The 15,513-nt window shown below is 47.6% G+C and overlaps 1 protein-coding gene across 1 annotated transcript; it reads right to left on the bottom strand.

The window, feature by feature from the left end:
- Positions 1 to 77: 77 nt before the first annotated feature.
- On the bottom strand, positions 78 to 14,843 carry LOC104368097 (aquaporin-7). Its single transcript, XM_033011151.2, has 7 exons — positions 14,745 to 14,843; positions 10,824 to 10,950; positions 7,644 to 7,770; positions 5,236 to 5,373; positions 4,370 to 4,488; positions 2,764 to 2,981; positions 78 to 1,872 (listed from the first exon to the last, which is right to left on the bottom strand). Exons 2-7 carry the CDS (start codon positions 10,911 to 10,913, stop codon positions 1,713 to 1,715), a joined length of 852 nt encoding a protein of 283 aa, XP_032867042.2. The 5' UTR covers positions 10,914 to 10,950; positions 14,745 to 14,843; the 3' UTR covers positions 78 to 1,712.
- Between the last annotated feature and the right edge of the window lie 670 nt (positions 14,844 to 15,513).

The following is a 15,513-nucleotide window of genomic DNA, read 5'->3' on the forward strand; positions in this document are numbered from 1 at the left end:
GGTTGCATGGTAAGAGCAGGGTGCAGGCTGGATTGTTTGGGTTTTTTTTTAATGCAGTAGAGAATCTCTATGGAGAAAGGATGGGTTACAGTGTCTTTTATATAATCCCATCATGAGCTATTCTAAAGTTCCCAGTTAAGTTCACATAGACCAGAAGACTCAGCTGTATCACTTCTGTCCTGCACTCACTGTTCAGAATCTCTGCAGCCATCAGTCCCAGCTCTGGCATGCTTTGCTGGCTTCCAGCACTGCCCAGGGCCCACCCTCCAGCACAGCTGCATTGCTTGGCATCAGCCCTCTGCCACCACCAAATGAGAGAAAATACTCTAATACTCTTCAGCCCTCTTAAGCCAATGTGCGTCTTGTGCCGAGTGAAGATCTGCTGTAGCTGCTCTATTAATATAGGTCAGCTCTAATGAAGAAGCAGCGATGTCATTACATGCCACCCCATCCCATGCCACAGTAATACATTAGTAATCCTTTTAATAGCAAAATGTGAATGATCATTAAAGACAGTAAATGCCATTTTCTATGTAATTCTGTGCAGTAGTGATGTTCTGTCACTTCCTATTATTGGATATCCCCGTGTTGTGTGTTCATGGTACCCAGCCCTAGGACTGCAGTCACATGCTTGACATACATATCGTACTTGCATAAGTACTTTCCAGAAAAGTTAAGGTGGTTGTCACCCCCTTGGGAACAGGCACCTTCTGATACTGTTTTACTTTTAATCCAATGATATCTCAAACTTGTGAGGCTGTTGCAGGCCCACTTCCTTATTTGGATGGAGGTGGCAGAATTCCTGCAGGAGGGCAGCCTCTTCCCACATTCCTCATGGATTCAGAGTGGAGAAAAGGGGGTTGTGTTTTGGTTTTTTTTTTTTGTTTGAGCATTTGGGGATGGTGCCATGGAAGTTGTCTGAATCCTTTCATACGGTGGTAGTTAAAGTCTAGCCTGTCAGTTACACACATGTTTCCATAATGCCAATGTGTTCCAGCAGAGCCGTACCAGAGTTCAGGATACCCTGCGGGTTAGTTTACTAATGTTTTGGTGTTTCCTGAATGTTCAGATCAAAAAGCAAAAAACAAAACCAAGCATAAAGAAAAAAAAAAAAAAAAAAAAACAACAAACAGGTTCAGGTTTCTATTTTGGACTGTACTTGCTCTTCTCTATTCTGTACTCTGCCAAACAAGGCATTTGTTAGGGTGGCAGATTAGCAAATGGAAACAAGCCTAGGCCCTTTTCCATCAGTGTAGTATCTACCTCTTACCGAAAAATTTTTTAGGTTAAATTTTTTTTAATTAATTAAGTTGTTTCTGCTACTATTGGATCCTGTATTTTGATTTCTGTGAACATCCAGGTGTCTGGAGTCTTGCAGCTCCACTTTACTTTTATCCAGAGTGTGATGATTTTTGTGTGTGTGTGTGTATGTGTGTGTGTGTATTTTTACACAGGGAGACTGAATAATATCTTTGGGTTACAGAGAGGTCTGGCCCTACCCAGGTCTGTCCAGTGTCACAGAGACCTGGTTTGTCTGGTAAAACAGCGTAGGTTTACTGAAGACGAGTACCTCATTTCTCCACCTGCAGGGTGGAGAAACAGTGTGCTCCAGCAGCACCATTGCGTGTACCCTTATCCACTTGGTTACCCTTTGGCTGTCAGTCCATACTAGGCTTTGCCGTTGGGCCCTTTCCTGTGATGGCACGTGTCCATCACAGCGTAGAAGTCTCCACCACTGGATGTCCTTTCTCATTTCCGCTTTCCGGGACAGGTTGGTTGTGAAAATCAATGAAGAGTTTGTGGATTAAAACACCAGCAAGACTTCCCAGAACTGGAGCTGTGAGTGGGATCCACCACCAGTAATGCCCAGCCCTAAAATGAAACACAGAGGAGTCGGACGGCGAGCCAGACGAACTCCTGCCCTGCTGCCGCATGGCTCAGGGTGAGTTGAGCTGAGTCTGCTAGGACAGGAGTGAGCTGTGTGAGCAGAGGTGTCTAGTCCCACTTCACATACGGGGCCCTACAACTGTCTTAGGCAAATTCTCTATCCACCAGCATAATTGCTGGAGGGAGGGTCATTTTTCCCCTCAGCCTGGGAAAGTGACTGTGCACTGTCTGCAGGTCTCTTGCTCTACTGAAATAGCCTGTATGATCCTGATGAGTGTGACTGTCAAACAGACACACACACACGCACACACGTTTTCCCTCCCCATTTCCAGTAACATCTGCACCTGCTCTACCAAGCTCTCGAAGATATTTTCTGGAAATGTAATGAAAATGGGCAGCTGGGACAAGAGACTCTGCTAATGCCCTCACCATGAAAAAAGCCATAGCATGGCACCATCTTATTAGATAGGGCAAGGCAGGGTTTCATTTCCAGATTCAGACATCTAAATTTAGGAGAGCTATTCAGCAATCCAGCTGTTAAGTAGCTGCTCTCAGGTGGGTGAATCACTCTCTAGCTCTTCGGTCACTGCAGTAACCAGCTGGATCTCCAGCTAACAGCCAATCTGGTGCCCGAATTGAGGTATCTGAATGTCAAGATTAATCCCATGCTGGAGAATTTGTGTACCCCAAATTTTGTGTACATAGTGCACAAGGGCTCCTTTATGCACATACAATGCCTTTCTCTCTGAGAATGGAGAACTCTCTGCAGTGACATCACCACTTGGTACAAAGGAAAACGCTTCATGACTATTTTATCTTGGGCTTAGCTCCTCTCCCTGATACCTGAGCAGTGTAAAAGCAAAATGAATAACTCACGTGAAGACATCCATTCCCCAGCCAGCCATTGCCGTGAAGACCCTGGGGGGCAGGTCCCGGGAGGGGTTTATGGCGTAGCCTGTGTTCATCCCCATCCCCAGGCCGATGCCCAGGACCAGGATACCCGTGAGCAGGGCCTGTGTGCCTTTCAGGGCTCCGTTGTTTTTCTCATCGTGAATGATCAGAATGCCCAGGAGCAGCATCACTGTTGCTGTAAACTGCAGGAGCAGGAAAGAGAGAACAGGTCAGGGGAGAGAATGGTGAAGGCAGAAGGATCCTGCTCAGCAGAGAGGAAGAGACTTCCCAGAATGGAAGAGCAGGTAGGATTCAAATTCTGATAAATCAGGGAGGACCCCAATGTTATTCCCTTCTCACAGGTGGACTGTAGAAAATTCTTGACTCATTTCCCAGCAAAAACGTCTCCATCTCATGACTAAAAATGCTCTAGGACTGATGTGAAATTCTCATTACAGTCCTCTCCCCCTACTTTTCAAGTTAGGGACATGGGTTATTTTAAATACATTTCATCTAACAGAGGCAGAGGGGTAACAAACTGCTAACAAGACAAATCTGATCCTCCCTAGAGGGAGAGATGTTCTATATAGGCTGTTGCGTTAGCCATTTCAGGACTAAAAGCAGATACCAAATTCTCATCTGGGAAAATGAATCGCCCATCTGTGACGGTACATAGCTGGCATTTATAGATCTGCAGTTCCCAAGACATGAGGAGCTGTGGTTTGAATAGAGGTGATGACTCCCGTTTCTTCCTGCTTCAGAAAACGCAGCTAAAGAGCCTCGGACTGCCTGCAGAGGTGCCAGCAAAAGCAGAAACTCTGCAGCTGTTGGCATCGCACTGTCACTGTCATTTGCTTTTTTCTGCAGCAAGGACACTGCATGCTCCACAGGAGGCTGAGTGATCAGGTCATCTGTAGGCTCACCCTCCTCGTCATCATGCCAAGGCAAGAGTTTTGTCAGCTCAGAGACTAGAGCACAGGCTTCCTCAGATTTGAATTGGAAGTGAACCTTCCTCCTTCAGTGTCCCAGTGCTCCATGTCGCCTGAAGCATTCCCTTCCTATTTCTGGACATCTGGACACTGTGTTTTGTGCTGGAAATCAACTGTACACAGTCTAAATTGGACTGTTCAAACCGTAGAGGTTCAATCCAGACAGGCTGTGTTCACATGAAGACAGTCCCAGGTCATCAGTGCCAGTGAGGGGCAGACAGCAGAGCTGCCTGGAAGTATGGGACGGGTGCAGGATGCAAAAAGGGAAAAAAACAGTTCAGGGAACTTCCTAGACCCCAAAGGAGATGTTTCCTGATACAGCTCAGCTTCTCACTTCCCACTGCTTGGGCTGCATGCAAGGAAGGTGTTTGTTGAGCACTCGAACCAAGCTTCAGAGCAGCAAACATTACCTCTCTGGTTTGCTTAGCCATCAGGGTGGCTTGGATCCTGTCTATCAGGCACCTGCCTGGATGGTGTGCTCCTTGGAGTAGTGTCTGTGATAGTGTCTGCACATGTAGCACTGCAAGTCCTCTGTAGCAGACCTGCAGTATCACCCATTGCCACCCACCTTCTCCCAGCACACCACAGTGGTCACCACTGACCTCTGTGAAGAAGCTCCCCAGGAAGGATACGTAGGGAGCAGGGTAAGTGGCAAAGATTGACGCTGTGGCAGTTGGTCCTGTCACTGTAAAGTTCCCTTTGGTGTAGTCATACAGAGCATCTAGGAGAAATGGGAATTACAGGAGTTAGCACAGAGTTCATCACATGTGGCACGTACTCAAGTCCAAACGTTGCAGCCAGCATGGACACCCAATGGGAAGAGGTGCAATGGGAGTTATCATGGGGGTGACACTGCCCTCACAGGACATGATCTCACCAATATCTGTTACCCACAGACTTTGGTCTGCAGATGCTTCCTTATGCCTACCAGCTCCCTGTCCCTGCTCCAGGAGCCTGGGGCAGACTGGATGCTCTGGATACGCTGGAGGCCTCCATCCCTCTGGCCCTCAGAGACTGAAACATGCTGGAGCCAATGGGTAATGTGTCCTCTGCTCACAACTCAAAACAACAGATGACTGCTGCTCAGTTTTCTACAGACCAGCAGAGTCCCCCAGAGCTCTAGCTGTACCTAATACACAGTAGTCCACCTAACTCAAAGCCCTGGCAGACTCCGGAAACAAAAAGTTGACAAAATGCAGCTACTGGCCTTGAGTTGAGGACAGGTTTTGGCAGTGGGAATGCCCTGAGCAAAAGGAACTGTGTTCTCCAGGAACTGCATACCCTTCCCAGAGATATCTGGTCCCTGTTCTGGCCTTGAGCTATAAAGGTCTGTCCCTCAAGCCAGGAGCTCACCCTCCTCACCTAGACATCATGCTGGGTACTGTGAAAGGAGGTGGTTTTGGCAAACTGTGAGTTAAGGCTGAAAATGTGCCCATAACAACCATGGTGATAAGAGATACAACCATACCATAATAGAGGCCAAAGACGGTAGCTGCTGCCATAAAGGAGCCCAGGAACTGGCCGATCACATAAGCTGGGAGCTTTCTCCAGGGGAGGTTTCCTAAAATGCAGTGTGTGAGGGTGATGGCAGCATTCAGATGCGCTCCTGCAAAAACACAGCAAAAGAGAGTGGACTCAGCCCTGATGCAGCTGTTTTGGATCATGCCGCACACCCCACAGTAATATCCCAGACCTTGCTCCAGAACACCAGACTCTCTCGGGACAGGGTTTCCCGCCTGCACAGGCTCAAAACTGACCCGTTTTCCCTGGGAAACTGAACGAAACAGGGCAGAGAGCTCCTAGCTTTCATCTTTTAAAAATTCTGTAGATCACAGGCTGCCTCCAGAGAGCGGGTCATCTCACCTGTCAGAGATACCTCTCTTGGCATGGCATAAGTCTCCCTCTGTATGGGCTTCACTCTATTCAGCTTAAAGGGATCCCAGAACTTAAACTCATCACCTACCTTTTGTATGGTTACAAGTAGATGAGGCAAATCTTATCCCAAACAATCACAAGGCCTTCTGAAAACATGTGATAGACAAGGAGGGCCTCATCCTGGCAGAGCTGAACACCCCAGCTAATGGGAGCTGTGGGCCCTTAGCACATCTGTCAGGCAAGGCATGAGACACTAGGGAAGCAAACTGCAAAATCAACCACTGATGCCCCATATTTTCATGTCCACAAAGAAAATCCTACAGCAGGCTGTCAACAGGGACTCAAATTAGCTCATAAATGTCACTGAATTTAGAAAGGGTTACCAGGATAGTCAGTCATGTCCAGACCATGGTTGCTCCCACTAGTGTAGAGCAGACCTTGTCCTTCCCTTGCAGAGTTTATCATCTTGGTCTGCATTTCCTTACACCTCTTAGGATGTGGCTTTCATACACTGCAAGTCCAGTTTTCTCAGTTTTGAGGGGATATTGTCTATGGAGGAGGTTGGTATCACAATGGTGCTTTTGGAAAAAGACTAAGTGGATCCAGATTTGGTGCCATCAGTGCAAACCACGTTTTTCTTCATGTCTCATCTCCCCATGAGTCCAAAGGAAATGCTTACTTTTCCTGCCTAAGAGGTATAAACTTTGTGGGTGAATAAATGATCCAACCATAGCAGCCATCTCCTACTCCAGACTCAAAAAGGAGTAGGGTGCAGACGCACATCATCTCATCAAAGTGCAGTACAGAGTGAAATGAAAGGGCATGTACTGCCTGCTACAGTCCCACAACCACAACTGAAATGGGGTGAAATCCCTTTTCCTTTGATCCTCTGATCCTGTGACCAACCATTTCAGAGATCACAAGAAGCATCTTGTGACACAAATGAAGCCAAATTACAATACCAGGAAACCCTGAAGCTGGCTCCGGAACCAGACTGTTTCTGACTGAGCTGAGGCCCCTTCTCCCACCTACCAGCCTTCAGCAGATCAGCTCCATCTTAAATATCATCTGGACTGCAGGAACCTACTTTCCTCAGCCTACTTTCTCCAGGATGTCTCCACCAGCTCCAAAAGGACAGAGAGACCAAGATCTTACTTCTCACATGGAAAAATTTTCCTTTCCAAGACAGCCTCAGACTTGGACATCTGTCTGTTCCAACAGTTCAAGAGAAAGGACTTGCTCTAATTTTCTGCCCACTAGAGCCCTTAATCTCTTCTCTTGGTGCAAATGAATGTAGAAATTGCACAAGGCAAAGGTAATGCTCTGTCATGTGAGAGATACTACCCCATGGCCCTGAAACACCACCTCCTGCATTCACATGGGCATGTGTGCATGGGTGTGGATGATAAGGAGAAAATTTGCATACCATTCCTTGTTGCAACATCAGCAGTAAGCTCTCCTTTGCAATAAATTATTTACTTCCCCATGGGTCATATCAGCAGCGTGTTTTCAGAGCTCTTTGTCTCTTTGTGCCATGATGACATATCCCACATGCCTAATGGGGGAACTGATGAAACCTGGCTCCTCTGACCATAACAGGAGGTGATGGATGAACCTCCACCACTCTCCCTGCCCCACTTTCTCCTCTCTCAGCTCAGGACACGTGCTTGGGGTCAGCACACAGTATGTATGCTATGCCTGCCTTGTCCCCTGCTTCTCTTGACCTCACTGCACCATCACGACGCCTCAGCTTGACCTCAGACCTGCCTCCCCCCTGCAGACTTGGCTGTGATGGGTCACAAGGGTGACCCTGGTAACAGTCACCATTCCTGCTCTGCAATTCTTGCTTGAGGACCCTAGGGCTGCCTTTTTTTTCTGGTGAGGGCACTGCTTCTCCTTGCAATGCCATCACCTACCTCTCCGCAGAGCACTCCTGCTGCCCTCGATGCATGTGGCCTTTACAGGACATAGAGAAGTCCCATGCTCAAGTGCCCTGCTCACCAGAGATTCCTCCAGCCGCATGGATGCCCAAGGTAACACCAATGCCAAATCCCAAATTGATGCTCAGATGCTGACCAAAGCCTCCTCTTCCTAATACCACTTGTGCCACAGAAGACAAGCCAAAGACCTGGTGCATGGAAAAATAAAAAGATAATGTTAAAAGCAGTGTTATTGCTGTGGTGGGCTGAGCTTCTTTGCTACTTTTTCTGCAATAAAATCCTCAATACAGGAGGACTTTAAGGTGCCCATGGTCAGGAGATTAAGAAAGAATGACCCTCCCCTGCAAAAATTGAAGTGGTATCTGCGTTATTCCTCATTGGTGCCCATCGCACCAAACCAGCAACTGGTTGGGTATGGGGAGACAAACCACAAACATTCACACCGAGATCCAGGGCTCAGGAGGAATCACAGTCACAGCCACAGTAAGGGCATCTATGCCTGAAACCAGGACATGAGCCAAGGGAGCATCACCACAGACCACCTAGAGACAGCACCCAAGATGAACAAGAAGGTGGGCAGATTCTTGTTGTACTTCTTTTCCTGGTTTGCAATTTATTGACTAAAAACATAGTTAGGGCAGCACACAGCAAGTTGCCAAACTCGACTCTAATTTTGGTAACTTATTCCAGCAAAAATCAAGGAAGGAAATTCTGGTTTGACTTTTCCTTTCAACATAGATACTTTCAATTTAGAACAGCCAAAATTTCAGTATTTTTTTAGTGACTAAAGGGAAATGAGGAAAAAAAATAGGAAGAAAAGTAAACACTCTCCAGCAGGAAAAGACTTATTCAAGAAATTGCTGTGACCTGAAAGGAAATTCAATTTCACTTTTTTAATGTGGTCAGAGGGTGGAAAAATCAGTTCTTTACACAGATCTTACACTGAAATTTGGAGAACAACAAAATTTCTCTTGAAGGCTCTGCCTCACAAACCACTTAGGGTTTGGAGAGAGTGTCCTGTTCCTTGGACTGCACCGATGTTTATTCAGGGTGACATGTCCCTCCAAGACAAAAAAGTCAATATGTTCTCCAGCATCTAAACTTCTGCTCTGGTCTGTTCTGTTTTGACTGTGATCCTTTCTGGCTACTCTGGCTGGCTCCAAATTTTATCTCATGCATCTGCTCCCCCTCTTCCCTTTCAGACATCACCAAAATCCCCTGATCCCCAGGGACACTGTTCTTATCTCTCTCATGTACACAGACCACACGCTGTGTTCTGCATGGAGCTACAGCCTCCAGAGTTTGAGCCCTTCTCAATCTGCCTCAGCAAAAGCCTCAAAAAGCAGTGTTTGGGATGTCCCCCAGCGTCTGCAAAGCCCTTACAAAAACTCTGCCTACTCATCTCTGACTTTTCCAAAGCCACATCCAAGCAAAGACAATTGCATAAGGCATAGGTTTTGCAGGACAGCAGAGAGAGAGGTGCAGGGCAGGAGACATAGTTGTTGCAGCTGAACACCAGTATCCTGAAAAAAACACAGGACAGGCCACAGAATCTATTTTTCAGCACAGATCCAAACATCTGATTTCTTCTTCTATTCTCACAGTCACAAAATATCCTTATTTTTTTCCCTATATCCCTCCTCCTTGTGCTGTTTATTCCTGCTGCCTGGTTCCCTCCTTTACGAATATTGCCTGTCCATTAAATCAAGAGGCCCTAGACTGAATACTGTTGTCCAAATAACAGCCATCTGGGCATCCTGGAGATGCATCCAGCACCATTCCCTGTTGCACTGAGGGCCAGTGGATGCTGAAGATTTGGATGCTGGATGCTATGTTCCGATGCTGGATGCTGTTTGTTGCCAGCCCTTGATGGGGGTCCATATGCAGTGTCCCTCCTCCTACTCTATTCCCTCGTGGGTATCAGTGAGGAAAGAATCAGTGGGAGCTGCAGGATCCAAAACTCTCCTTGGACTGTCAGAGTGTAGGGAAAAGTTTCCTCCTCGTGCTGCTTCCCACAGTCCTGGCAGGACACCCCTGAACTTGTACTTATCACCTGGGAACTTCCACCACCAAAAAACAAAGGGGATGGAAAAGGAAGATGGTTTGCGCAGCACCTGCTGAGGAGTCCCAGATGTCTGTACTCTGACTTCCAATGCATGCAGAACTACTTGTGCAGTAGGAGTGAACTTCAAGGAGTTAGATGTGCAATAAGATGTGATAAAAAGCAAGCATCCTTTGTAAATATAGTTGTTGCCCTTGCAAATAAGCACGTTTATCAGTACAGACAGCTATGTGAAAAGGTCCCCATGATTACACATATATTCCTCCTGTTCAAATCTTCAAGTGCAAGTTATTTGGGTCAACCCCAGCCCTTCCATTCTGGCTTCTGTCCAGTCCAAAGTGTCTCAGCTCAGGCTAAGCCCATGTGTAGTGAGTTGGCAGAGATGGGTACTGGATGTTTTCAGAGGGAGGATCTTGTTTTGCTGTTGGTCCAACATAGAAAGGCTCTGGTCCTGGTGGGCACCTCACCCCCACCAGAGATCAATTCTGACTGAAAATCCTTCCTCACCCTCTCTCCAAACACCTCCAAAGCAGCTAGAGAACAAGAAACCACTTCGCTTTTTCTGTATAAAACAGATCCCTCAGACAAGGGGGGACTTTCTGTATGATTTGGGTAAGCACTATTCATTTGCCAGTGTAGTAAAACCAAAAGCAAAATCCTGGCATTATTTATACCCAGTGATTACATTTCCTAATGGTGGGTTGTGGCTCCGGAGAGTTTCACAGGTGTTCGTTACCTCTGGCAACCCCAGGAGGAAAAGCCTTAATTCACTGCAAGAGATCTTTCAGGGGGTTTGGCAAAAGTATTGCATTGTCCCATCTGACCAGACACTGCTCTTTGATTTCATTCCCAGGCTCCTCCTCATTTTTCTCCTAGAAAAGAACTGATACAGCAGCTCATCCCCACCTGCTCACCCTCTCCCAGTGCCCACCTCCCACCCCTCACGTTTCTTTTTTCCTCCATAAGGTTTTTGACAGATGGTCTACCTGATGGGTAGCTGCTGCTGCATCATAGCGGAGGGGTGAGCAGTAGCAACTATCTGCTGAGCATCCCTGAGGTTGTGGTTGGAAACCACTGACCTTACAAATTGCTGCTGCAAATGCTTACCCTCTCACCCGCCCTGCACACACACGCGCACACATGCACAGACACACATATCTGGGCCCATCTCCTCCTTACCATGAGGATGAACATCCCCAGTGCTTCTGCCAGCAGCTCCCTGATGGTGCTGCTACGAATGGTGAGCGCCTTCTGAATCTTCTCCAGCATTTTGCTCTCTGGATCCAGCCTGTAGTTGCAGGAGCTCCTGTTGTGACAGCACACTTCATTGCATTGAGCTAAGTTACCCTTTGAAACTTGGCACCCTCCCTTCACCCTCAGACACCTTCATTCATTTGGTTAACGATGAACAAATCAATAAACTAGTGGTTAGCTTCAAAGTCTTCCCACACACACATGCCTTGCTTTTAAAACTGTATGGTAAGGCTGCAGTATTTCTGGTACCGGAGCATTGCAAACAATACGCCTCTGCCCAGGAGCAGCCTATCTCCAGAGTGGTGGAGCTGTAAATAACCTTGGTGTGTTCTTAAGGCCTCTGTCTTTCTCCATAATCTTTCCACAGAAAATGAACATGAATTTTGTCTCTGCTCTGTGTTGTAACCCACTGTCTGGTGGTTTGGTGTCATTTTTTTTAACAGGTGCGATTAGGACCATTGCCTGTGCTTTGCAGGACTATTTGGATGCCCAGCCTGCAGTGAGGATGCTCTGCCTGGAGCTGGTGTACACCACTGTCTGTAGCTGGGAAGAGAGCAATACCTTGAGCATTGCTTCAGATGGAGTATTTTGCTCTTGCTGAATGCTCTTGTGTCTGCAGCTCTCCCATCAAACTAGTGAAGAGCCTCCCTGCCACCCCCCGGGTCTGTCCTCTCATGTGGGGCAAGGACAGACCAGTCTCAGCAATGGTTCCCAGAGACCTTCAATCTCATCTGGCTGCCAGATCAGATCCCTCACTGTCCTGATTCCTCCTCCATCTCCTGATACCCTCTGCTTATCTCCCTGCTCACCAGATGCTCTTGCCTCTCCACTGTGAAAAGGTTTTAATACCCTTGCTGAAAAACTTGAACCCACTGAACACTCAAGACCTTTTTCTGTGAGCTTTGTCTGGTTCTTTGCTGGTTTTCTTCAGCTTCCTCTCAACCTGCTGCAGCTTCTCAGTGTGGCTCTGGAAGGGTCATGGTGCACAGCTCTTGGGGGTATTACCAGCAGCTGCCCTAATGGGGACGTAGCGCTCTGCTCGTGCTGACCTGCTGTGGCCTTCCCCTGCAACACTGCGTTGCCAAAGTTCTTGTGGTTTTCTTTCACTTACAGAACACTGCTCAGCTGTATGAAGAACCTGGGAAGGCGATTCTTCTCTCTGCTCCATAAATGATTGTGGCAGGGAAGGGTTTTATGGACTGGGGCCCTCCTCCAGCTATAGAATAGCTATTGACCTCAGTGAATGAATAAATATGCAGTAATTTACTAGTCTCTGATAGTAAGGACCATCTAATCATGATGGATGATAATCACACTGCTGCCAAGGTCATTTATACAACATATTTCTAGGTGGGAAGGGGTTTTGTCCTATGAGTCTGTGAGAAATGCTGTGTCACAGAAAAGCTGGCCAATAAATCTCTGCCATGCAAACATTAATTGGTGGAGCACACAAACACAGGCCTTGGTGCACAAGGTCAGGGTGGTGACAGGAGCCTCAAGTTTCTTTGGCACATGGTAATTTCCAGTGGACATGTCAAGCTGAAGTCCTGGCATCAGCATGTATTGAAGATCTCACAGCCTTTCTCAGATGGATGAGGTGTGAGTGGGTCAGTATCCCCCACAACTGGACCTACAGCTTTGTTTTTCACTCCTGGATCTCAGGGAGCCTTCCCAGTGGATTCCTCCCCTGTGGGCAAACAAGAAAGCTGCCATGTCTCTGAAAGGCTTTATCTCCTGCATTCAGACATTAACTACAGGCAACTTCATATTCTAATCTGGGCTGAAAAATTGACAGGTACTTTCTGGGAACACCAGGCTCCCATGACTTGCAGTCTTCTCAGGAAAAAAGGCAATCCCACTTTGCAATTGCAATCTTTGGTTTGGTGAGATATGCAGCATAATCCCTGATATTACCACCAAATTCCCTAAAACTCCAGCATGCTTCTAGGATGGCATCATGGTACACTGGATATATTTCTTGCTACTGCTTGTCCTTTTACACAGGTCATTCCACAAGATGGCACTGAGATATTGACTTCTCCCTTAAAAGTGTTCAGAAGAGTTCTTCTGTTGGCTGCTAAAAATGTGTGAACCTTGTAGGTTTAGGATTCTTCTGGGCATTTTTAGACATTAAAGTGATCTGCCAGTGCTCAAAGAGTGTGACAACAACAAAACCAAACACCTTTCTATAAGTCCTGCAGGGCAGAGCACCTCTGTTCTGTCAGCACACAAAACCACAACATGTGAATCTGCACCTGTCACTCTCCATTTTACAATTAGCAGAGAAAACCAGGCAGCTCCAAAGGGCAGTTAATCCCCACCTAAAATAAGCATCTGTGGCCAGACCTATGAGTCACGCTGGATGCTGACAGTTTACCTCCAGTGTCTGCACTGGGTCATGGAGTGATCAGCTCCAGTGTGCACACCCACATGGAGATATTTACTGTCAGGTGAGCTGGACTTCCCTTCCTCCCTGAATCCAGATGTGGTGATCTAGAGCGAGCGCAAACAACCATGTGAGTCAGCCAAAGGCTGGAGCACAAAGATCTGTCAGTTGCCCAACATGACCTGTTCGTACTTGCATGGTTTCACTTACCTGCAGGGCTGACAAGAATATCTGGGTTCATCAAATACAGTCCCCTACTAACATAGGTAACCACATCACATCTTTCCTTTTCTGGTCTGGCCAGTCTCCATTTTAGGGGCAAATGCTTTTTGCCCCAACTCTTGCTGGAAGCCTGTTACCAGAACTAGCTGCTCTGGAGATTAGAGAATTTCTTTTAATTTCCAGACAGATTCACAAAGCTATTTGTTCATGTGCTGGCGTTAGGTCATCAGAGTCATGAGTGAACATTTCTTACAGATGCTGTCCCATATTGTTTTCCTGTAAGTTTTGTTACCTGCTTGCACTTAGCTCTGCACTGCCTCCTGATGTTTACCTTGACTTGCTCACAGGTTGAAATTTCACTCAACTGCACATTAAGCAACCACCTGCTAAACCAAACCCATTTTCTTCCCCAAGGCAGGTGTGCTTTCAGCACTAGTAATAAAGACATCAGTTTGGGGAGGAAAATTTTGGCACAGTCAAGGCCCCCTAACTGTGTTGGTGTTGATACCCATGGTACTGAAGAGTTGGGGAACAACCCCCCTGCATTCTGTTAGAGCAGCCCTGGGACAGATGAGCTCCCAGAGGCTCCAGGGCAGTCGTGCTGCCGCAAGGAATGACTCCTCTAACTCAGTTTGACAGTGCACATGTTTTCTCTGCACCAAGGAGCTCATTTATCTCTTAATTGTGCTAGTCAACAGCTGGAACATCACCAGTCCATTAGCTTCAGCCTTCATGGTGGAACATTAACTTCTCCCCAGAGGCTGAGACAAGCCTGGGAAGACAGCACAGCAAAGGAACTCCTCATCATGGATGAGAACAGCTTGCTTCTCCCTCAGACCAAATGAACACAGCACCAAGACATCTCCAGGCCCCTTTAGGAAGCAAGACCAGGTCAGAGAGAGCACTACAGTACTGGTATGATGTCAGCTGTCCAGGACAGATGCCACTTGATGTATCCTAGAGCTTTCACACCCTGTCATCTCACATTTGATGCTCATGGTCTATCTGCTCCTCCCTTTTATGGATGACAGGCACTGAAAGAGTTGTAGACACCTCAGATATTTGTCTCTCAGAAGAGGGATTTTCTCTCCACACTGTTACACAATTCCCCATTCCCAGGATATCAGCCCCCATAGCCTTTCAGCTCACCCTGCATACCACCACCCCTTGCCCTGAAGCTGGACAAAAGCACATCACCTATACATCCTCCTTTCCAGTGAAACTGAGCTAGCTCTTACCGTGCAGAGGAGAAGTAGGAGTTGGAGGGACCAACAGAGGGATGTAGTGGCACGACGGTGGGCTCCTGCTCTGGTCTGCAGCTTTCCTCTTCTCTTCCCAGGTGCATGGAGCCTCCCTGCCCCAGATTGCTAAATCGTGCTCAGCTGGAGGTAATCCGCAAGGCCGTGTCAGCAGGAGAGGAATTACATGGCTTTTGCTGGTCATGAGGAGGAGAGCAGAGTTGTCCAGGAAAGGGTCACCTGGGGCAGCGCTCATCCCATTGTTGGGCAACAAAGGGGATAGTACCTGGGCTCCCCTGGATGGGGACATACCCATCCCACCTTGGGCCACTCTCCCCTCCTGCCCTCATCTGGCTTACCAGGCAGAATCAGGTCATTTTTATATGAAGCCAAGCGTGATGGTTTTTAAGGCACCCCACCAGCTTCAATCTGGGCAAAGCCCTGGAAAGTCTTTCACATGCACTTGTATAGGGCATTTAACAGAGAGAGAAACAGAGATGCAGGGGCATGTCAGGTCCCACAAGAGACTTGGGATACTGGTGGGATTTCCACTGAGGTTCTGCCAGCTCCTCACATACTGTCATCCCCCATTCCCTGCCCTATCCTTGACCCATGAGCATCTTGTTCTCCTGACCTGCTCAGGATAAGGCTCTCATCCTACCCCTGTGTGTGGGAACATTCCCCTGCCTGCCCTGGAACCCTGCTGCGGGCCTCCCCAAAATCCAGGTAGAGAGCAGTGGGTCCTGCAGGTGCAAATGCTCCTGCCAAG

The sequence above is a fragment of the Tyto alba genome, unplaced genomic scaffold (genome assembly GCF_018691265.1).
Source record: "Tyto alba isolate M040663 unplaced genomic scaffold, T.alba_DEE_v4.0 Super-Scaffold_42, whole genome shotgun sequence".
NCBI classification, from domain to species: domain Eukaryota; kingdom Metazoa; phylum Chordata; class Aves; order Strigiformes; family Tytonidae; genus Tyto; species Tyto alba.